This window comes from Amblyraja radiata, chromosome 6 (genome assembly GCF_010909765.2).
Source record: "Amblyraja radiata isolate CabotCenter1 chromosome 6, sAmbRad1.1.pri, whole genome shotgun sequence".
Classification (NCBI taxonomy): Eukaryota; Metazoa; Chordata; class Chondrichthyes; order Rajiformes; family Rajidae; genus Amblyraja; species Amblyraja radiata.
In genome coordinates, this window is record NC_045961.1 from 24,922,519 (window position 1) to 24,947,292 (window position 24,774).

The 24,774-nt window shown below is 39.7% G+C and overlaps 1 protein-coding gene across 4 annotated transcripts in view; it reads left to right on the top strand.

Annotated features, from left to right (window-relative positions):
• The first annotated feature begins 6,968 nt into the window (after positions 1 to 6,968).
• Positions 6,969 to 24,774, top strand: part of tpp2 (tripeptidyl peptidase 2) — an 81,053-nt gene continuing 63,247 nt past the window's right edge. For all 4 annotated transcript variants that reach the window (XM_033022320.1, XM_033022322.1, XM_033022321.1 and 1 more), the window contains exons 1-9: positions 6,969 to 7,191; positions 14,857 to 14,985; positions 17,327 to 17,422; positions 18,187 to 18,291; positions 18,746 to 18,870; positions 19,155 to 19,318; positions 20,733 to 20,887; positions 22,056 to 22,132; positions 23,809 to 23,936. In XM_033022320.1, the coding sequence (XP_032878211.1) occupies positions 7,030 to 7,191; positions 14,857 to 14,985; positions 17,327 to 17,422; positions 18,187 to 18,291; positions 18,746 to 18,870; positions 19,155 to 19,318; positions 20,733 to 20,887; positions 22,056 to 22,132; positions 23,809 to 23,936 (1,141 nt within the window). In that variant the 5' untranslated portion in view covers positions 6,969 to 7,029. The remainder of the gene's footprint in view (positions 7,192 to 14,856; positions 14,986 to 17,326; positions 17,423 to 18,186; positions 18,292 to 18,745; positions 18,871 to 19,154; positions 19,319 to 20,732; positions 20,888 to 22,055; positions 22,133 to 23,808; positions 23,937 to 24,774) is intronic.

The following is a 24,774-nucleotide window of genomic DNA, read 5'->3' on the forward strand; positions in this document are numbered from 1 at the left end:
AATACATCTTTCTGACACCCACAAGCACCACCTTGCAAAGTTCAAGATGAAATTTATATTTATAGCCAAATATTTTCTGTCTTATTTCACAATTTCAACCATAGCCATACTTGTGACTTGTTTCAATAACACAAAATAATGTTTAAATGCTTTCTTCTCACAAGTACGCAACTTATCGATTAAAATATGAGATGTGGGTGTACAAATATGTTTACTTTAACACCCATTCATCCAAATATCTCAATAACATATGGAATGTTTGACTTACAAAGAAATTAAAAACGTTTGTACATGTGTACTTTTTATTTTCTGAGTTTGTATACACCATATGTGCATCACAACAAAACACTTTGCTTCTTTCGTCCCTTCCCACCCGAACCACCCCCTCTCCAGGCACTTTCCCTTGCAACTGCAAGAAATGATACACTTGTCGCTTTACCTCCCCCCTTGACTCCATTCTTCTTCTTCTTCTTCTTTGGAGTTTTACGGCAGCATTGCTGCCACCTTCTGGCTTCACTCCACAGTCCTCATGTCTTTACATTATATCCTTTTTATAAGGCCAGAGGCCCTCAAGAAATTAAACAACACCTTTACTCCTTTTCCTTCCCCTCCACACTCTAGAATGTTCTTTTCTGATATATCTGTCATTCCAATTTTCTTCATTTCACTGATCATAACTCCTCTTTCTGTTTCATATCTTCTACATGCAACTAAAGCATGCTGAACTGTTTCCGGCTGATGGCATTCCTCACACATCCCAGTAGGATGTTTTCCCAACATTTTTAATGTGCTGTTCAGGTGAGTGTGTCCTATCCTCAATCTTGCTAATACTACCTGTTCTCTCCTGTTCCCCCCTCTTCTTGCTGTAATGCCCACTCTGTTTTGTAGCGAATAGAGGTGTCTCCCCTTTGTCTCCTGTTCCCAGTATTGTTGCCATTCCTGATTTATTTTCTTCCATACAATGTGTCTTCCTTCAGATTTGGATAATTGTAGGTTTACCTCTATGTTCTCTTTTTTAACGGCCTCTTTTGCTAATTTATCCACTTTTTCATTTCCTAGCACACCAATGTGTGCTGGGACCCACAACAAAGTCACGTCACTGCCCTTCCTTGTTACTTGGCTTAATAGTAGTAGAATTTCATACACTAGGTCAGGCCGCCTATGGGATGCACCAGACCCAATACTCTGGATTGCAGACAATGAGTCGCTACATATTAATACTTTGCATGGTTGCACCTGTTCTATCCACCGAACTGCCATCAAAATAGCGTACAGTTCCACTGTATATACTGCCAAATAGTTATTTGTTCTTTTACAAATCTCAACATTCATCCCTTGCACTACCACAGCTGCCCCTGTTGTTTCAGCTACTGGGTCCTTTGATCCATCTGTGAAAATTAAGAGGTGTTCCCTGTATCTATTATATATATGGTTATGGTAATCTGTTTTTAGGTCCGAATTTTTTTCCCTCCTTTTTGCCTCCCATGTCTCCAGATCAACTTTTGGGATGTTTAGTAACCATATTGGGACAGATGGCCACAATACTGCAGGGCAGAACTCTTTGTCCTCTACTTCCATGTCCCTTGCCACACCTCCTCCAAACCAGCCGAAGCTTCCAGACTGAGCCACCCCTCTCTCCCAGCACTCCTGTACTACCTGTTTTGTTGGGTGTTTCTCTCCATGACCCTTAAGGCTTAGCCAGTAATTAGCCATTAGTTGTCTGCGGCGCAGTCTCAACGGCATCTCCCCAGTTTCCACCTGTAGTGCACATACAGGTGACGTCCGCACACCTCCTATACAGATTCTTAGAGCTTGCGCTTGGACTTTGTCCAACTCGGACAACACTGACTTAGATGCTGATCCATAAGCTATACTGCCATACTCTAGTCTGGATCTGATCAGTGATACATAGATATGTTTAAGAGATAATATATCTGCTCCCCACTCTAAACCTGCTAAGCATCTCATTACATTGATGGCTTTTTTGTATTTTCCAATTATTTTTGTAATGTGGACCCTCCATGTTAATCTGGAGTCAAAATGGACTCCCAGGAAACGGAAATCTTTGACTCTTTCCAAATTGTTGCCGTATAGTTTTAACTGGACATCCTCTTTAATTTTCTTCCTTGTGAAAACCATTGTCTTTGTCTTCTCTATAGAGAATTTAAAACCCCATTTCATTCCCCACTCTTCCACCTGGGCTATCCCTTGCTGCATTTTTTCCACGATAAAATCTATATTCTTCCCCTTTCTCCATAGGCTGCCATCATCTGCAAAGAGCGATCGCCCCATCTCTGGTTGAATGTTTGCAAATATATCATTGATCATGATTGAGAATAGGATCGGGCTTATCGCACTTCCCTGGGAAGTTCCATTCTCAACTACACATTTACTAGAGATGTCTGACCCTATTTTAACTTGGATACTTCTACCGTTAAGAAAATTCATTATCCAGTTAAAAATATTTCCTCCTACTCCCATTAAATGCAGCTTTATTAGAAGACCTTCTCTCCACAACATATCATAAGCCTTCTCTACATCAAAAAATACGGTAGCTACAGATTCTTTTTTAACTTGTGCTTTCCTTATATCATCTTCCAAGCACAGAACTGGATCATTAGTACCTCTCCCTTTTCTAAAGCCACTCTGATAATTAGCCACTATACCGTTTTCTTCCATTAGATGCCTTAATCTTTCATTTACCATTCTTTCCATCAGTTTACATATGTGTGCTGTTAAAGCTATAGGTCTATCATTTACTGGATTACTTGCATCTTTCCCTGGTTTCCTAATAGGCACAATGATTGCTTCCTTCCACCTCTCTGGTATTCGCCCTTCTTCCCACACCTTGTTATATAGTGCAAGTATCTTTTGGAGTCCCTCCTCACTTAGATGCTTTATCATTATGTTACAAATATCATCCTTCCCTGGGGCTGAGTTCTTACACTTGGCCAGAGCACTCTTTAGCTCCCCCAAATTAAATGGAATATTGTATTTGTCCTCTGTGATACCTTTCCTTTGTAAGGCCTCAACATTTTCCTCTCTTGTTCTTTCCCTACCTCTTCTTCCTTCATCTGACAAGTTGCGGGAGCTGTGAACCCTACTAAAAGTGTTAACCATTAGTTCTGCTTTGTCTTTATTTGAGACTACAGTTTGATCTCCATTTGTTAAGATAGGATAACTCCACTCTCTTTTATCACCTTCCATTTTTTTAATCATCCCCCATATCTCCCCTACCTGTGTTGTGTTTCCAATTGAATCACAATACTTCCTCCAATATGCTCTTTTTGTTTGTCTTATAGTCCTCCTTACAATTGCCTGAGCCTGTTTGTAATTAATCATGTGTTGGTAGTTATGAGTTCTTTTTAATAATCTGAATGCTCTGTTTCTATTCACCACCGCCTCTTTACATTTATTGTCCCACCATGGCACAGCTTTCCTTTTTGATCTTCCTTTACTTTTAGGTATGGAAACTAATGCTGCTCTTTTGATACCTTCTGACAATTTATTCTCAAAGTTTTCTATATCTGTCTCTTCTTGTATCGATTTTACATATCTATCACTTTCCTCCTTAAATTTCTCCCAATTAGCCTTTCCAAACACCCATCGTCCACTTCTGTTTTCTTTACTCATAGTTAAAGTAATATTTATTTTGTATAGCACAGGATGATGATCACTTCCTATGGTACCCTTTTCATATACTTCCCAGTTACATTTAGCAGCAATCCTATTAGAAACAAGTGTAAGGTCCAACACAGACTCCTTCCCTGTCCTAACATCTACCCTGGTCTTCTTTCCATCATTTAGACATACTAGATTACCATCATTTAATAATTCCTCAATTACCTGTCCATTATTATCTGACTTTCCACTGCCCCATAATGTATTATGTGCGTTAAAGTCCCCACACCAAATAACATTAGATTTGCTCTGGCCTTCTACTTCCTGTAACTTATTGACCTCTAATCGCTTACATAGATTATAGTAATTTATTACCACTATTTTCCTCCTCTCAGACCACACTTCTATTACCACATATTCCTGTTCCTGCCCAATTCCTAATACCTTGTATGGTATCCCTTTTTTAATGAAAGTGGCACAACCCCCTTCTCCCCCATTTCCCCTATCACATCTCACTGCAACATAATCATATAGAACAAAATCTAAACTTGGTTTCAACCAGGTTTCCTGGATACATACGACATCTGGTTTTTTCTTCCTACTGTCTATGAATTGCTTAAAGTCTTGCCCATTGGCTAACAAGCTTCTTGCATTCCATTGTAGGATTAACATTAATATTATTAACCCACACATGTTGACTCTTGGCTTGCCTGGATACTGAGACCATCATGTATTTCCTCCCACTTCAATCCTGCCATACCCAAGTGGTGGACTGCAGCCTTTACAATGATTTGGATCCTTTCTGTTTTGGATTTTACTTCTGCTGTCGCATTTATTACTCCTGCTATAAATATAACCAGGTTTTTCTTTTCTTTCCATATACTCTTTTCTTTTTCTTTTATTGTTTCCATTATGCCCATATCTTGCTCCATCCTGATCCTTCTTTCATTCATCTGTTTTGTAGGGTCAGCCCTTTTTGCTGCCTCTGCATAGGAGACCTTTTCCTTCACTCTTATGTTTTGTACTTCAGCTTCACGTTTCATCACCTCACAGCCCCAGTAAGCCACACTATGCTCTCCTCCACAATTACAGCACTTTGATTTGATCCCCTCTCCACACTGACCATATTCATGGTCCCCACTACACCTTGCGCATTTCCTCGCCCCCTTGCACATTTTAGCTATATGCCCAAATTTCTGACATTTGAAGCACCTCATTGGTTTGGGTATGTACTCTCTTACACTATATCGCATGAATCCAAAATGGACCACTTTTGGAAGGGATTCTGTCTTGAATTCAAGCAGGACTGACAGTTTCCTCTTTTTTTGCTCCTTTGGTCATTCTTTTGGCATTCATAATTAATTCACATCTCTTTCTGAGTTCCTGAACCAGTTCACTCATATTGACTTTGAGAGGGATTCCATAGATAACCCCTTTACATACTGCCCTCCTCCGTTCTCCCACTCTCACTACTTTGATTATTTTGATTTTGTCAATCTTGTTCATTTTCATTGCCTTTTCAACTTGAGCCTCACTGTTGCACCCTATTAGCATGTTTCCATCTTCCAGCACTCTTGCATACTTTACTTCCCCAACCTGGGCTCTGATTATTTTTGTCAGCTTCATTGGCTCTATCTTCTTTACTCCTCCTTCTCCTTCAAACCTCACCACTACATTTAATGACATTTCCTTTTCTGGTTCCTTTTCTGGTTCCTTGTCTTCACTCTCTGATCCACCAATATTGCTTTTCCTTCTTTTACGGCTGCTCTTCCTGGGGCTACCCCGTGTTCCCACGGTTTCCCACTCCTTCTCAACATTTCCTTCATTATCCTCTCCTCCACTGGCCTCCATACCACTAGACCCACTCTCGCCTGTCATTTTGTAACAGCAGGGAATATTCTGCTCCGGCCTGCGAGTTGCGTGCGTACCGCCGCTCCTCCACCCACTCCTCTCGAACCTCCTTTCCTTGACTCCATTCAAGGACCCAAGCAGTCTTTATAGGTGCGGCAGAGGTTCACCTGCACCTCCTCCAACCTCATCTATTGCATCCGCTGCTCTAGATGTCAGCTGCACTTACTTCCTGTTTGCACTGTATATTGATTTTAGATAAAACGCTACCACATACGGCTGTGATTTTTGGCCATCTTACTCAGTCCCCCTCCGCTGAGCTGGTGCAGAGAATTCTTCCCAGCAATGAAAAATAAAAGTGTTATTAGTTTTTAAAAAAATGTTGAGAATCTCTCTCCTGTCAATCACTCCATGAAAGCCACACCTTTTCCGGTGGGGGGGAGGGGTTATAAAACCCGGAAATGTGGGTGTGACTCAGTCTCTGCAAGATGGAGGAGGGAGAGGTCACGACTCGCTGTCTTTAGTGGCTTTGCACCCTACTTCAAATGGTATGAAACTGCACTTGAATTTGGTGGCCTTGCACCCTGCTAGAAGTGGTAAGAAACTGCACTTGAATTTGGTGGCCTTATACCCTGCTTGAAATAGAATTTCAAGGATTAGCCGTGAGTCAACTACCAGCCCACCAGCCGTGAGTGAGTTGCCAGCACAACAGGCTTGATTGACTGAGACGCCAGCCCAAGAATCCATTTGGCGCACAATTTGCATACTAGCCCTCTGGAAACCAGTCGCTTCAGCCCATAACACCCATACTAGCGCTCCAGAAAGCCCCCCCCCCCCCCCCAACTGGCCACCAATATTAGAATTGGAGGAGAGGTGGAATATTGCGTTGGATGACCAGCCCTCCTGTGTGATGCTGGGACCCAGCGGGTCCCACTTAGTCTATAATATCTGGAAATTTCTTTCAGTTCTCTTAATTTTTAATAAAGTTATGGCTATTTGACTGTACTTGATCACAACTTTTGAAAATCAATAGGGAACAAGATGCTAATTTCCGAGTATGAAAATTGGCATCACTTTTTTAATACTGAAGATATGAAAGTGAATTAGGTGTCAAATTAAACTTCTTTTTATGCTTTATCTGATGGGATAAATTGCAGACTTGATTTTTTAAATCTCAAAATTTTGTAACATTGCTACATTCACAAAGCATATATTACTTCTCTGTTCTCTCTACTGATCGCAAATCCAAATTAGTTGTCCTTAAATTGAATAAAGCCGATGTTCTGCTTGTTTAAGACAGGGTCATACAGTTCCAAAACACATTACTACTTTCCATTGGCATGTTTTTTTTTAATGGCTACTTTTTGAAACAGATTTGTGATGATGGTACTGAATTTCTGTGATGACCAAAGATTATAGAGGAGCCTGGTGATGACTTGAGATTATCAGCACGCAGGTCCTTCACTCACTCACTCCCTCCCTCCCTCCCGGCGGGTGCTGCCTGGTGGAACGCGGCCCGGAGCTCGAGCTGTGCGGGCGTCACTCTTATTGAGCCCAGTCATGGCCGCCTATCCGGACGACTCCTTCCCTTATCAGGGACTTTTACCGAAGAAAGAGACTGGCGCTGCATCTTTCCTCTCCCGATACCCAGAATACGATGGAAGGGGGATTCTCATTGCTATCTTAGATACTGGAGTGGACCCCGGAGCACAGGGACTTCAGGTAAGGCCGTGCACTTGATCAGAGGCCTTGCAAAGCCGCGGGCTCTCGTTCTCATCTCCTCGGGTCAACTCCTCGCGTTGAAGCCTCCGCAATTGCAGCTACTGCCAATGCTCTACTTCAGCATTTACTGAACCGTCCGATCATTTCATTCATTTACTGAGAACAGATTTTTATTGGTACATGTTTAATATATTAAGATGGTAACTAATTATTTTATTGATTAGCTTTGAGTGGTCAACACTTTGAGTCGTGCACCTTTAGAATTGAGATTTTAATCTTCTCGTTGATGACTTGGAAAAAAATCTGTTTTGCACAGTCACAGTCACATTCAATGAATAGGATCGACCCGAAACGTCACCCATTCCTTCTCACTAGAGATGCTGCCTGTCCCGCTGAGTTACTCCAGCATTTTGTGTCTATGGGTAAATCAGCATCCGCAGTTCCTTCCTACACATTAGAATGACTGCATGATCCAGATACAGTTACTAGAGATTTTGTAATTATTTTTTGAGTTTGCAGATGGAAACATTTGTGGTTAAAAAATGTTGTGAAGAATTATGCAGTGAAATATGAGACTGTTGTTGCATGATAAGGAAGGGCTTTGATTGATTAGGGTCAGTAACAGCAATGTCCTTAACGAAGCGCTGACATCTGATTCAAGCTCTTCATAATTCACACACTTCTATTAATTCATCCCTCTAGCTACCTTGTGTTCCAAAGCAAACAAACTCGGCCTATCCAGTCTTTCCTCTTAGTGACAATTTTCCAGTTTTGCCATTTTTCTATAAACTCCTCTATGCCTTCTCCAGAGCAGTCGCATCTATCCTGTCATGTGGTGACCAGGACAGTACGCACTAGTCATGCTGTGGTTTACTTACCATCGTATGCATATCCAGCATAACCTCACCGTTTCTATAGTCTATTCCTCATCTTATAAACAAAACCATTCCCAAATCCCTTTTTAGTCACCCTTACCAGCCTGATAAGGCTGCCATTGGAGATCTATGACCAGGCACTCCAAGGCCTCTCTCTTCTCCACACCCCATGGTACATTTTAATTTATTATTTATTTTCTTGAATTGCTGCACATTGTGCATTGCATCACTTCATGCTTTTTTAAATTAAATTCCATTTGTTGCATGTTTATCTAACTGATCATTCCATTTACATCTTGCAATCAAAAGCTTTCCTCCCTATTAATCTTACAGTCAATATTTGAATCATCCACAATTTATTCAGCGTTTTCCCTACATTGAAGTCTGAATCATTGGCATCCAACACTGAAAGTTTTAAAACCAAGTACCGAGCCCTGTGGAACTTCATGAGCAATAGTTTACTTGTCACAAATACACTTGTCAACTACATTAACCTTTTCTGCTAATGAGTCACTTTTGCATTCCGTGAGTCTCCATCTCATGGATCTCATAGGATTTAACTTTTATCACCAGCCTTGCTAAAATCCGTGTAAACTGCATAGAGCACATCGCAAAACTATGAATCATTAGTCCTGACTTTTCCTTACCAAGTTCACACTTGACTAATCTGTGCCTTTCTAAATGGAGGTTTATATTGCCTGATTTTAACAAACAACACCATTAAATAATCCTCCAGTACTTTGGGACCATTTGTAGTCATGGAGGATTAGCAAATGATGGTCAACTTCTCTGCAATTTATTTTTTACAATTGTATCACCCTGATGATCTATTTGTTTTCTTTCGTTCTCCCATCTAATATTTTAATACTCTTATTTTGCAGCTACAATGCTGATTTATATCTTTCTTTTGTGGAGGTAGCAGCAAAATATTCAGGTCCACCTTCTTTCTCTTAAAGGTTACATTTTTACCCACTGGCTATGCTCTTAGTTATTTTTTGTTCTTTCAGTACTAAGCTGTCCAGGGTTTTCCTTTGGTTTCTCATGCATGCAGTATACAAAATAAAGTGGATGAGCTTATGGTGCAATTAGAAATTGGCAAGTATGACATTACGGGCATTCTAGAGTTTTTGCTGAATGTGGATCAGAGCTGGGATCTGAGCATCCATTGAAAACATGGGGTGTGGTGGCTCTGTTGGTAAGGAATTAAATCCATTCCTTAGCAAGAAATGACATAGGATTAGAAGAAGCAGAATCCTTGTGGATAGAGTCAAGAAGCTGAAAGGGTAAAAAGACCCTGATGGGTCTTGTATACAGGCCTCCGAATAGTAGTCGGGAAGCAGCTTGTGGTCGAGGCCACTTGGTAAAAGGCAATTCCAGATTTGGTGCTGTCCAATTAACCGGATTTGATTAGTGAGCTTAATGTGAAGGAACTCTGAGGAAAAATGATTGAATTCAACCTGCAGTTTGAGAGGGAGAAGCTGAAATCTGATGTATCGGTATTACTGTTGAGTAAATGCAACTACTGAGGTATGAGGGAGGAGCTGGCTAAAGTTGAATGGAAGGGGACCCTAACAGGAATGACACTGGTGCACAATGGCAGGAGTTTCTGGGAGTAATTCGGAAGATGCAGGATCTTTTCATCCCAACGAGAAAGAAACATGCCAAGGGGAGAATGAGGCCACCATGGTTGACAAAGGAAGTTAAAGATAGCAAAAGAGAAGGCATATGACATGGCAAAGATTAGTGGGAAGCTAGAGGATTGGGCGATATTTAAAAACCAACAGAAGGCAACTAAAAAAAGTGGTAATGGGAGAATAGATGACATTTGCGGGTAAGCTAGCCAATAACCTAAAAGAGAATAACAAATAAATGTTCAGATATATAAAGAGTAAAAGGATGATGAAATACTACATCCTTAAGAAGGAAATCAGGAGGGCAAAAAGGGGATATGAGATATCTGTGGCAGAATCACTCCCTGGAGCTGGACTAACTCTTGCTTCTGGTTTCCTGGTCCTCCAAAAATATTCCAAATGGAATTTAACCCACCACCACCAAACGCCAAAAAAATTATAGCCTATTGCACTTTATCTGTTTATTTATTGTGTATATATTTAGCAAGAATTTCATTGTCCTATCTGGGACACATGACAATAAAACTCTCTTGACTTGACTTGAACTTAAGCAAAAAAGGGTTCTTGGGGAAACAAGAGTTACCTTAAATTTAGTTGTGTCTGGTTGGATAACTATGGTAGGGTGAAGACTATTCCATGCTTTAATTGTGCGGGGGAACTCCATGGAGCAGCCAGCATCTCTGGATAGAAGAAATTGGGTGACGTTTCGGGTAGAGACCCTTCTTTACATTTCGTCTGGTTTTAGTGTTTTTAGTTTAATCTAAAGATAGTGTGGAAACAGGCCCTTCGGCCCACCGAGTCCACGCCGACCACCGATCACCTGTACACTAGTTCTATCCCACACCTTAGCGACGCAAGTCAAGAGTGTTTTATTCTCTCGTGTCACAGTTAGAACAATTAAATCCTTACTTGTAGCAGCACAACAGAATATGTAAACATAGTACTCTGTAAACAATGTTATAAACGAGATAACAAAACAGTGTATATTTATATATGAATATATATATCGAATTTACCTCCTGGGATTAATAAAGTTCTATCGTATAGTATCGTGTATGTAGGAAGGAACTGCGGATGCTGGTTTAAAATGAAGATAGACACAAAAAGCTGGAGTAACTCAACAGGTCAGACAGAATCTCTGGACAAAAGGAAAATAGTACGTTATGGGTATGGTCTGAAAAAAGTTCCTGCACAACTTTGGAATGTGGATGGAAATGAGCACCCGGAGAAAACCCATGCGATCAAAGGGAAAAGGAGCAAACTCCATACAGACAGCACCCATATTCAGGATCAATTCCTGGTCTCTGGCAATTTTAGGCAGCAACTTTATGGCCAATGTGCTGCTCCATTGTCTTGAACTGAATTAAAACATACAGTAGCTGTAAAGGGGGGACATTGTGTCACTTAGAGATTTAAGACTGAAAATGGATAGTTTCTTTTTTTTAGTAACCAAAGTTATCAACGTATAATTTTGTGTGTGTGTGTTGGAAAATAAAATATGGTGGCACAGCTGGTGGACTTGCTGCCTCACACACCAGAGATCTGTCCTCGGGCACTGTCTGTGTTGAATTTGTACATTCTCCCTGCAAGCGTATAGGTTTCCTCTCGCATCCCATTGGCTTTGTAGGTTAACTTGTCTCTGTAAAATTGCCCCTAATGTGTAGGGAGTGGTTGAGGAAAGTGGGATAACAGAACTTGTGTGAATGGGTAGACAAATATGCTGGAGAAACTCAGCGGGTGAGGCAGCATCTATGGAGCGAAGGAAATAGGCGACGTTTCGGGTCAAGACCCTTCTTCAGACTGATGTCGGGGGGGGGGGGGGGGCAGGAAAAAGAAAGGAAGAGGCGGAGACAGTAGGCTGTGGGAGAGCTGGGAATGGGAGGGGAAGGAGTGAGAAAGCAAGGACCACCTGAAATTGGAGAAGCCAATGTTCATACCGCTGAGGTGAAAACTATCCAAGCGAAATATGATGTGCTGTTCCTCCAATTTGCGGTGGGCCTCACTCTGGCCGTGGAGGAGGCCCAGGACTGAAAGGTCGGATTCGGAATGGGAGGGGGAGTTGAAGTGCTATGGGGGGGGGGGGGGGGGGGGGGAGTTAAAGTGCTGAGCCACCGGGAGATGAGGTTGGTTATTGTGAACTGAGTGTAGTGAAGCGATCGCCAAGCCTGCGCTTGATCTCCGAGATTGATCATACGCTGAAGAATCCAACCAGATTTTTGTTTGGAAGTGGAAAGAAATAATAGAAATTGCATTTATTGCAACGTGTAAAAAGAGATGAGATACTGTATTATAATTTTGCTGCATGTCATTGTGGTATATAGTATGTCTTGATTGGTGAACATGTTTAATTTGTGAGTTATTTGAAGCAGAAATAATATGTGACTGCTTCATTGACCATAATTCCGACTGGTAACTACGCACTTCGTCCGAGCACATAATCACATGCGTCATGCAAGCCATCTTAAATGACCACCTAAACTGTCATTTGGCAACTGAAAAAGCTGCCAAGGTTGCCCGGCTGGCAACAGGGGGGAAAAAAGTTAAGCGAGAGCCCTGCTTAGAGACTGTTTTATGAAAAGCGGAAGGAATAAACATCTTGATTATTGTAGAAATTTGTAAGAGTGCCCTGTGAGACATGCCCCAAATACTGAACCTGCTGCTCTTTGTGCACTCTCCATGGAGACGGAGGACACCACATTTCTGGCCACGGCAACAAGAAACGCTGAATACGATCATTATTTCAGAAAATAAAATCATTCCCAATTTTATTTCAGTCCCACTTTGCTTTTGGTCATCTCATTGGTCACTTGGCCACAGTTACTGAAAACATAAGATCTTTCCAAATCAGCATTTTAGTCGGAACAAAATCCAGAGAATCTTCAACTGAATAACTTTGTGAATTGCTCAATGTGATTTTGCATATCCTAGTTCACCAAGGGTTGAAACGTGCCGGCTGAAACAACAGTGTGGCTGCTGCCTGCCATAACCTCTATGGCAGCTGTTCCATAATGCCAGTAGTCATGGAACATATGACAAGCAGTACCACACTCCCCCACTCTGGTTTGTTTGTGCTGATGCAGATTTCATGCCATTGCTGGCGAGGTGAAGGTTTGTTAAGGGCCTGTCCCACTTGGACCGTCATTTACGCGACAGGCCGGTAGTGACTGATGCCCGACGGTTGCGCGCATCATCATGCGTCCGCACAGCCGTCTGGAGCGCGTGACGTCATTTGAAGATGGACAAAAAATGCAGGAATAACTCAGCGGGACCGACAGCATCTCTGGAGAGATGGAATGGGTGATGTTTCGGGTCGAGAACTTTCTTCAGATTGAAGAAGAGTCTCGACCTGAAACGTCACCCATTCCTTCTCTCCAGAGATGCTGCCGGTCCCGCTGAATTACTCCTGCATTTTGTGTCTATCTCCAATCGTCTTGGCCCCACTCTGGGAGTAGGAGTGGGGGCGGATCCGGATCCACAACGGCCGTTAGCCCCAGGCTCAGTTCGGCGATCGTTTGCCTGGTTCTGCTGCTGTTGGAGGTGAGACGTTGTGTCACGCCAGGGTCTTGCGCCTGTCCCACTTTGGCCGTCAGTTGCGCGACAGGCCGGTGGTGCGCCAAGATTTAGTTCAGGACGAAGTCCACACTCCTCCACGCCACTCCACACTCCTCCACACCACTCCATGCGCCCGTCCCGCGCTATCCACGCGCTACCCACACGCTATCAGGACGTGTAAATGGCGCGCGAATGACAGCCAAGTGCGACAGGCCCTTTAGTAGGGATTTTGTAAAACGTTTGGGTGATGTGGCTGATATGGTTAATATTTGACATTTATGAGTAAACTGCAAGGTCTGGGTGTGAAGCTGATACATGTCTGAGTGGGTTATTTCATGTGACTATTGGGTTATTTGAATGATAGATCCCAGCCCTGACCTATAAGGAATTATTGTTCGATACGTGAAGGGGACAATGCAGTGCATTTCACCGTGGCTGATGTATTGTTGCAGCAGTTGTGATATAGCATTTGAGCACACTGTCATTGATTTATGTGGTCATTAAAGCTTTTCTTATTTATGTTATTCCATGAAACCTTTCTCCGATTTTTGTCACAGATTTAAGCAACAGTGCACATTTCTTTTAAGGGGTCAGTTTATTGTCATGTACCAATTAAGGTTCAGTGACATTCAGATTGCCACTCAGTCATACCAATAAAGAGCAACAAGACACCCAAATAATTTTTAACATGAACATCCACCACAGTGATTCCCCCACATTCCTCACCGTGACGTAAAGGGGACAATGCAGTGCATTACACAGTGGCTGATGTACTGTTGTAGCCGTTGTGATATAGCATTTGAGCACACTGTCATTAACTTTGATTTATGTGGTCATTAATGCTGATGTGTTGTATTTATGTTCTTGGGCCTAACTTCTCGTGTGCATTTTAATTGTTGTCTCTTTCCATTGCTCTACCTATTGGTTTCCTGGCTTCCTGGAGGTAAAGGCTCCAGAGATATAGACTTTAGACTTCAACGGTACAGCACGGAAACTGGTCCTCTGGCCCACCGAGTCTGCGCCAACCAGCGATCACCCCATACACTAGTACTATGCTACACAATAGGGACAATTTACAATATTACCAAAGCCAATTAACGTACAAACCTGTACGTCTTTAGAGTGTGGGAGGAAACTGGAGCACCTGGTGAAAACCAATGCAATCACAGGGAGAAGTTAGAATGTACAAACTTCATACTTACAGCATCTGTGGTCAGGATTGAACCTGGGTCTCTGGTGCTGTGAGGCAGCAACTCTACCACTGTGCTGCCTCAACCCGCATGATTCAAACAAGTCATAGCTGGCCACTCATTAAAATTTATTTTATATCAGCAGTGGAATAATTGCATTAAGATTTCAGTATGAATTGCTCTGAATTAATTGTTCATGTGATTTTGCGATGCATTTTCATGTACTGTCCAATTTGTGTTTTAATATTAGTTCTTTCAGCCTGGCGGTACCAACAAAATGAGCTGTATCAAATTTTAAAGTTCATTGTGTCTAAGAATAGATAGCAGTTGATGATGTGGACTTTGAGAGTAGTTATTTTACAAAGTATTATCTTTGGTTATGGTGATGCTAAAATGGATATAAACTTTTTTTTACAGGTCACAAGTGATGGCAAGCCAAAAATAATTGACATCATTGATACCACAGGGAGTGGGGATGTGAACACATCCACAATAGTCAAGCCAAAAGATGGGATAATTACTGGCATTTCAGGAAGAACCCTTAAGGTAATTATAGAGCATTTTCAAAAGTTATAATTTATGTGCCATTTTAATTTGCCATGATAGTTGTGTGCAGTTTTAGATTTTAGCTGTTATGTTTCCTGACTTAAACCGCATGGTTGGCCAAAAAAAGGGTCTCAGAATTTAATTGTGTCCAGCAAAAATGTATTTCCATGGTATTTTGCAGTGTTTTTAAAGAAAACATTGATAGAAGTTGGCACCATTCACAAAACCATTCACATTCTGAAATTGAATTAATAACCATATGCTAATAATACCCACCCCCTGGCTTTTGAGATGGCTTTTAAATCTATATTTTGTTGTACAAGCAATAAGGCCTTAGAATAATTGTGGTATTAATTTTGTAGTTCATTTAGAAACTGATTACGGTGCCATAATATGGTTGGCAGAATATTACCCACAGACTATAAAGTGTCATTTTAGAAAATGGTGATTGTCATGTGAAGTCCATTTTCAGCTGTCTTTATAGAAGCATTAGGTAATTATTCTTAAAATGTAAAGAATATTTTTTGAAAGACTTCTAAATCATTGTGTATTGCACATTTAAGTTGGCCTGACAACTTCAATTAAGTGACATTCAATCTGGTGTTGCTGCACCTGATTTGCTTGTTGTGACCATCCAGGAATCTTTTTGTCTTTTTTTTCTTTATGGACTTTTTGGGGGTTCAGCTACCCAAACCTAGAGGAATCTTTTTTTTTTATAATTCACAACCCCATTCTACTGTTTATAGAAGATGGACACAAAGTGCTGGAGTAACTCAGTGGGTAAGGCATCAACTCTGGAGAAAAAGGATTGGTGATGTTTCGTGTCATGATCCTTCTTCAGACTGTCGGAGTTCTCCTCCTCGTGCCATACATATGGAAGATAAAGATTCCTCACCAACATATAACAGCCACCTCACTCTTTCCCTGGGCAAATGAGGTCATGACAATATCCTGGTCAATGTGCAACTAATGTCAGAGTTCTCACCCAGGCCGGCATCAAGGCTCTAATCGCAATGGACCATTTGTAATGGGTTAGCCATATTGTTCACGTGCCAGACTTCCAAAGCAGGCACTCCTCTGAATTCCTCTGATTCCAGTGATTTCCAGGGGGTCAGTGAAAATGCTTAATGGCCATTCTCAGTACCTCTTTGAACAGATGTAACTTTCACACTGAACATTTTTTGAAACTACTTGAGCTGGCAGAGAATCATCCAGGTAGACTCCACGCACTTTGAGATTCTTCCTTGCGAGGCCAAGGTCAAACAACAACAGAAGAAGAGTGGGATAACTTCCAAGTCTATCCACATGGTGACCCTCTTCCTGGATCTATTGTGTTTCTCCCATGAATCTTTTTTTTCCTTCTTGTATATCAGGCCATTTCTAGTTATTCACACGGATGGTATATCAGGTCATTTCTAGTTATTCACATTGATTGGTAGTCAATTACGCATTGGGACAGAGAGGAACTTTAGATTGAGATTGAGAATTATAGAATAGGGCCTGGGCTGCTATTTTCTAATTTATCTTATCATGTTTAATATATCTTCATCATCACCCGTATTTTCCATCCCCTTCAATCTATTTATTTGCTTCCGTTGCTGTCTTTACGTTCTTCTGATTCATTTATTTTACACCATTGCCCTTGTTTTCTTGATGTTTGCTCCTTCCCAGCCATTTTGCAAACTAAATTTATTGACAATAAAGTAAAATTACAATAATGAATTGGCTTTTCTTCTTCAGCACCCCTCTGTGATTGAAGACTTGCTTCCACTGTGCTTTTGGTAGGAGGTGACCAATGAGACCCATGTAGGATTCTCTGATGCACATAACTATCTGTATTTGTTTAGTTTCCTCATCCCACCCCCACCAGAGATTATTATATTATAAATCCATTTATTAGATTGTGCTCCCTGTGCATCTTCAATGTACCTAATATCTCAAGGTGCAGTGATATTATTCAGTTTGTTCCTACTTGTTTTTTAGCTAATGCTACTGTATTTTCTGCTCTTGGTTTTCTTAAACTAATTTTGAAATAACAAAACCGATTTTAAAAGCTTCAGTTAAATATTTATATATTTATTTAAACAATTAATGCACAAAGGAGACAACACAATTATTTTTTTGCATTTGGTTCTGTGCAAATGATTACAACCTTTCCCTACATTGCTTTAACCATATTCCAACATCCTTCATTGGATATTGGTGTTTAATGAGTAAAAGACAGTGTTAAAGAGAAGGCAAGGAAGCAGATTTTTTTTTCTCATTCCCATTAAATGTGTAGGTGATTGTTTTAAAGTGTTACACATTAGCATGCTTTATATATAACATTTTTTTTTTAAAGATTCCTGAAAATTGGATAAATCCATCTGAAAACTATCATGTTGGTCTCAAAAATGGATATGAAATTTTCCCTAAAACACTTAGGGAAAGAATACAGGTAAGGCTATAGTGTGCATTATTAAAATTCAGTTAAGTTCTTTGATTCATTTCTCCTGTTATTTATTTTATTTTAATGTGTGAAAAGTGAATTTAAAAAAAAAGTATATTATGCCCTGATTTATCTGATTGTTACATTTAAAATATTAGGAATATTTAGCAATTTCATACAGTTATTTGTAATATATAAATTTCAATTTGGCGTGCAAATTAGATGTGATTTTGATCAAGTCTTGTCTCTTATCAGTCTATAATAGAGCAGGCTAAGTACAATCCCTCACATGTTTATGTAGCAATTGGTTTTAATGTGTTTCAGAAATTGTATTTCTCCCATCTATGCACCATGTTGGATCAGAAATACGTTTCAAATGTCATGAAAATTAAGTGTGAAAATAGCTTTATAGTTTATTTATACAAAGGGCAGTGCAGTTTTAAGCTGAATAGCACTCACATCTTCTTTGACTGTTTGGCATTTGATGTGATCATGAATATAGCCATTCATATGATTTATTTTCATTGGATGTTATACTAATGATGTTTAGCCTTAAAATATAAAAATAGTGTCAAACTGTTATTTAAAAGAGTAAGGAGATGGTATGGTTTGACAATCTATTTCAAGGTATACATGCAGAATACTGGTGTGTGATGTGCTGTAATTTTTTTTAACAGTACTTAGACAATAGGCATATACAATTGACGGCCCTCCCAATTCCCCATGCATGCTGGATGGCTGGGAGTATACTGTACTGTCATTTTACTTTGCAGAAAGAAAAACGTGAGAAACTCTGGGATCCAGTTCATCGCAATTGTTTGGCAGAAGCTTGCAGAAAACTTGATGAGTTTGATAATACTCATACAAGTTTGTCACAAGTTAGTATTTTTTAAAGAATAAAGTTATGGTATGATCTCTGAGTAATTCTTAAATTGATGATGTAAAATAAAAAAGTAATTTCTTAAATCTAAAATCATTTTTTAAATCTTAAATTATATATTAAATCAACACCTTCACTGTCATTAAGTAACTGGCTGATTTATAACTTCTTAAATTTGCAATAATAGTTATTTTGTAGCACTGTTGTCTATCCAATACCAGGATAGTTCATGTGCGGGGATCGCTGCGGACCTGGCGCGGACCCGGTGGGCCGAAAGGGCCAGTTTCCGCACTGTATCTCTAAACTAAAAAGCATCACATGCTTAAAAATCCAAGGTCACTCAAATTGTTTTTGAAGTATTTTAACTGCGGAATTACATTTAAAAATATTTAAGAAATGTTACCTAATGGAAGCATTGAATGTAATAGCAGTTTTGTCATTTTTTTGTGAAGGTAGAAAAGATAGAGCGAGAAGAACTGCAGACTCAAGTAGAAATGCTGAATTCTATGGAGAAAAAATATTGTGATTCAGGTCCTTCCTACGACTGCCTGGTATGGCATGATGGTGAGACTTGGAGGTAATTTATGAATTGATTTATAATTTAAAAGAATGCATATTCATATTAGAAATATATTACAAAAATGATTTGGATATTAAGATATCAGAATTTTTTCTGCAATGCAACCTTTTCAGTTATGCTTGTTTGTGTAGTTGGAAAATGTTACATTTCCGTATTAAATATTGCCTTGCAACATTGTGGTAACTTGGAAAAATCTGCTACATTAATTGTGAATTTCAGATTTTTAAAAATATTGTTCCAATTTCTTTCAAATGTTTCTCCATGATTTATTTTGTTGACAGAGGCTGTGTAGATACAAGTGAATTGGGGGATCTCAGTAACTGCAGTGTACTGAGAAACTACAGTGTGGCCCAGGAATATGCATCGTTAGGATTATCTGAGATGCTCAACTACTCCATCAATGTGTACGATGAAGGCAATACACTCTGTATTGTGGCAAGTGGAGGTAAGAATTGACCTTGTGGGCACTCACACATCCTCTGTTTGGTAAAAATGATAGTTTGGCGGCACTGGGCCTATATTTGCTAGCGTTTAGAAGAAAGAGGGGGATCTCATTGAAACATACAGAATAGTGAAAGGCTTGGAGAGAGTGGATGTGGAGAGGATGTTTACACTAGTGTGAGAGTTTAGGACTAATCATAGCCTCAGAATTAAAGGGCGTTCTTTTGGGTAGGCGATGAGGAGGAATTTCTTTAGTCAGAGGGTGATGAATATGTGGAATTCTTTGCCACAGAAGGCTGTGGAGGCAAAATCAGTGGATATATTTAAGGCAGAGATAACTAGATTCTTGATTAGTACGGGTGTCAGAGGTTATGGGGAGAAGGCAGGAGAATGGGGTTAGGAGGGAAAGGTAGATAAGACATGATTGAATGGGGGAGTAGACTTAATGGGCACAATGGCCTAATTCTACTCCAATCACTTATGATTTGTAAATGGAGTAAACAGTATTGAAGAAACAGAAATACTGAATGGATTTTGAAGATTGTTTGGCACTGTAGTATCACTCTACAGAGAAACTATAGCGATTATAGATTTGTACCATTCTATGTCACTTGGTTTTGAAATTGTCCTTCATCCCAAAAAGTTATTAAATTTTGATTGAACTCACCCAGCAATTATTTTAACAAGCAAATAGGGTTTCCATTACTTTCTAAATACGTTAGAAGTACAGTCTTAACCAAAGCTGTGTGAATTTGCTATTTTTACTGATGTGTTAAGATCTTTTGCTCAAACATGATTCTATGAGAATTATTCGTGATTTTACTTTGTTTGTTCGGGATCATAACGGACTTGAATCTCAGGTAGACAAAAATGCTGGAGAAACTCAGCGGGTGAGGCAGCATCTATGGAGCGAAGGAATAGGCGACATTCAGTCTGAAGAAGGGTCTCGACCCAAAACGTCGCCTATTCCTTCGCTCCATAGATGTTGCCTCACCTGCTGAGTTTCTCCAGCATTTTTGTCTACCATCTGCAGTCCTTTCTTAGACTAGAATGTCATGTACCTTTCATATTGTTATTAGTTATTTTACTATCATTCATGTCATAATTGAGTCCCCATTTCCCTTCTGATTTGCAGTTTTTTACACAGAATTATTTCTGCTTTGTTCAAACAATTTGATTTGATATGTTTGTCTAACATATTCTGACCTTTTTTTCCAAATGATTATTAAGATCTCTTAGTAAGTATTCGCTTGTATGACCCTCGGCAATTCACAGCATTAAAACACTAAGGGGTAAATTATTGCCTCTTAAACATTGGGTAATTGATTCAGTGTAACATAGACAGACTACAACATTGGTCTGGCATCCAGATATTGAAGAGCTGCTGTATCTATAGTGTTGGGATTTTTTCTCAATAGGAGCCCATGGGACACACGTAGCTAGTATTGCTGCTGGCTTCTTTCCAGATGATCCTGAACGGAATGGTATAGCACCGGGGGCTCAAATTCTTGCTGTGAAGATTGGTGACACAAGACTTAGCACCATGGAAACTGGTACAGGGTTGATCAGAGCTGTGAGTTTTTTTCCCAAATTAATCTTGTTATCAACTAAGATTTAATGTTTAATACTAATGTTTCCTTGATTTTATTTTTGTTACATTTTCCTCCTATTCTCTCGTCTGTTCCATGTTTTGAAACGGGGAAGATAAAATGTTCAGGATTTGCATTTGATATTCTATAACTTATTGCATGAAGTTAAACATTTTAGTTTTAACAGATTAATTTCCTTCCAAAAAGTCTTTGTTGAATATCCATCACTGAAAACTTGCACGCTACAGGATGTTTCTTAGTAATGACCTGATGCCTTTCTACATGGAGGAAATAATGAACGGAGTAGCATCCAGGGTCATTTTAATGTGCCTTTACACACCAATCAAAACAGTAGATCCTATATTTTTATTTCTAAAACTATAATTCGTGAAGCTATCACAATCTATACACCTGAAATAATTGCTCTGCTGTCACGCCATGAGCATTCATCTGTTTGGTGCTAGACACAAAATGCTGGAGTAACTCAGTGGGACAGGCAGCATCTCTGGAGAGAAGGAATGGGTGACATTTTTCGGGACGAGACCCTTCTTGAGACTCGACCTGAAACGTCACCCTTTCCTTCTCTCCAGAGATGCTGCCTGTCCCACTGTTTTACTCCAGAATTTTGTGTCTACCTTCGATTTAAACCAGTATCTGCAGTTCTTTCCTACACATTTGTTTGTAGCATTGGACTTGGCTTCATATTTTGAGTCAGATATGAAAAGTATATCAGTTATTTTAGCTGCAATTTGATACAGGTTCCACTTGCGACTGACCTGAAATGTGTCACTGACAAAGTGCACTGAAGCAAAATAGTAGAAACAGTAAAACAATATTGGCTTATCTGAAAGTCAGCACTGTGCCAAGATATCGGTCTGCATTGCATGGAATATCTTACAATAAATGTCATTATAATAGTATGATTTGTTAAAATGATCAAAAATAAATGATGATCAAATTATAACTAAATTTGATATCATTTTAGAAAATTTAATTGAATGTTTAAAATGCCTGTAATGGGGAAAATATTAATTTATTCTTGATCCTGTTTGATAAAGGTGGAAAATTTGACAGATATTTGCGCTTGATATAATTTTTCTCATAATGCCCTATTTCCATTACCCAAATTAAATTTAAATTTGTTTGTCACAGATGATTGAAACAATAAAATACAAATGTGATCTTGTTAACTACAGTTATGGTGAGGCTACACATTGGCCCAATGCTGGGTGAGTATAATTTAGATTTTTGTCAGAACAGTGTTTGACAGATCAAATTTGAATAGTGGAAAGAAAAATTGCATTGCTATTAATGTGATTACTGTAATTCATGTAAGATATCATGGTTCTAAGTTGCCAATTGACTTTTAGCAGATAAAAGTAGTCACATTTTGAAAATCAGCCATTATTTATCAGCCAAACAAAACAAACATTTGCCATTTGCAATAATGTATTTCATTATTTCTGGTTAAAGTTAGAAGACTGACTAGCATCTTGACAGGTAGAAAAGATCCAACGGAGTCAGTCAGTGATACAAGCTTCGCAGTGATTAGGTAGATGATCTCTTGGGCGAGTAGCAAACTTTCTCACGGCATGCACAATTACACTCACTTCCTGCTTTACATGTAGGCTTCCACTTTGTAGAACTTGTACCAGTTCTGTCAGAATAATTGCAGCATGCTTCTCCAGTTTATTTTAAAGAGATACAACATGGGAACAGGCCCTTCAGCCCATCGAGTCCATGCTATTCACACTAGTTCTATGTTATCCTACTTTCTCATCCACTCCCTACACACCAGGGAAATTTACAATGGCCAATTAACCTAAAGCCCGCATGTCTTTGAGATGGGATGCCAGTTGCCACTGAGAATGGAAAATCCTTGAAGATTTTACTTGATATTGTCCAATGTTTTTTGAGCTTTATTGTTGCTTTGTCTGAGGTGGTTCTTCAGTTGGTGATAGAGCAACTGATAATCCTAATGAAAACATTCTAACCTTGGTACCTGAGCATTTGAGGCCTACAAGCATCCAGTGCATTTTGACTTGACAATAGGCCAGTTATCATTGGGATCTTGTTACTGATGATCCATTGGATCCTTCTCAGGTCACTTCAAGGATTGTTCTGAACAGGGAGGGTGGAAAGTATATCATTTCCACTTTTGCATATATCCTAGCTTTCACGGGTATAAATTAAGCTACAGGGGACGCATGTTTTGTAAATACCTCAGATCTATCAAGTCTGAAGGGTTGAATGTAATCTTTGCTCACTGCTTTCCATGGTTCAATATAAGTATTTTGGTATATTGGTGTGCTGCTCAGTTTTTGTATCACTGGAAGTTGGGTAATAGTGGTACCCTTCCATTCTTTGTAATGCTGATAACATGAAGTTGTTCTCAGCATTACAAAAACCTGAAAGAATGTCATTAATTCCCCCCCCCCCATTTGCTCATGTTGTGCAAGAACTGTGGAGGAGTTACTTGGATAGAGGTTTAGCAAGGTGACTATTAAATCCTCTGCCAGTAACCTTTTTTTGTTGTTGAAGCCTGACCAAAAAATATTGAAAATATTCACAAATCAAAATCAAGCACATTTTTTTGGACTATCACTGATAGAGATTGATTATAGTGTATGATTTTAATTTTAGAAGTGGCGTATATTGTTGATCTACTGCATTTGCGGATAAAGAATGGAAACATTAAATAATGATATTTCTCTGGTCATTAATGCACTTTTTAATGACATAATATTGATAGGCTATTAGTATCAAAATGGATTTTAATACGCCAAAATGTATATCATAGTTTACTCTGCAGCCTGCACCCAGTTGAGATTCTTAACTAGCAAGCGATTGTTATTGAGTGTTGCATAAATTGTTTCAAATCTCTTTTCTTTTTCAATATTTGTAGATGCATTTGTGAAGTGATTAATGATGCAGTATTGAAACATAATGTGATCTACGTGTCAAGTGCAGGCAACAATGGACCTTGCCTTTCCACTGTAGGATGTCCAGGTGGAACGACTTCCAGTGTCATTGGTAAGAAGTGGTTTATGACTCCTGTCAGACCAATTATAATTATACCAATGTTTTTCCATTCCTTGAAGATGCTGACAGTGGTTCGAAGTGATTGCTACTTGTTTCGTGCCATTGAACCTGTGTAAATTTAGATAATGACTGTATAAAGCTATTTGAAAGCAAAATACATTGCTATCGGGGATGTAATGCTGAGGCTTTAAGGCACTGGTCTGCATTTGGAGCATTGTCAGCAGTTTTGTGGCCTATATTTGAGGATGGACTTGCTGGCGTTGGAGAGAGTCCAGAGGATGTTTACGAGAATGATCCCAGGAATGATTGGGTTAACATGTGATGAGCGTTTGCGACACTGGGCCTGTACTCACTGCAGTTTAGAAGGATGAGAGGATTGAAACTTACTGAATATTGAAAGGCCTGAACACTAGTGGGAGAGTCTAGGACCAGAGGCCATAGCCTCAAAATAAAAGGAAGTACCTTTAGAAAGGAGATGAGGAGGAATTTCTTTGGTCAGAGGGTGGAATTCATCACGACAGGGCTGTGGAGGCCAAGTCATTGGGCATTTTGAAGGCGCAGATTGACTGATTCTTGATTAATAAGGGTGTCAGGGTCATGGGGAGAAGGCAGGAGAATGGGGTTGAAATGGAAAAATAGATCAGCCATGATTGAATGGCAGAGAAGACTTGAGGGCCAAATGGCCAAATTCTGCTCCTATAACATGACCTTTTTTACTCTATTGTAAGCCATAGTTAATTTCCTCATCACATGTAACCAGGCAATATAGATATCATTTGTGGAGGGTGAATGAAGATGGCAGTGCTAGTGGTAGGTCTCATCAAGTCGT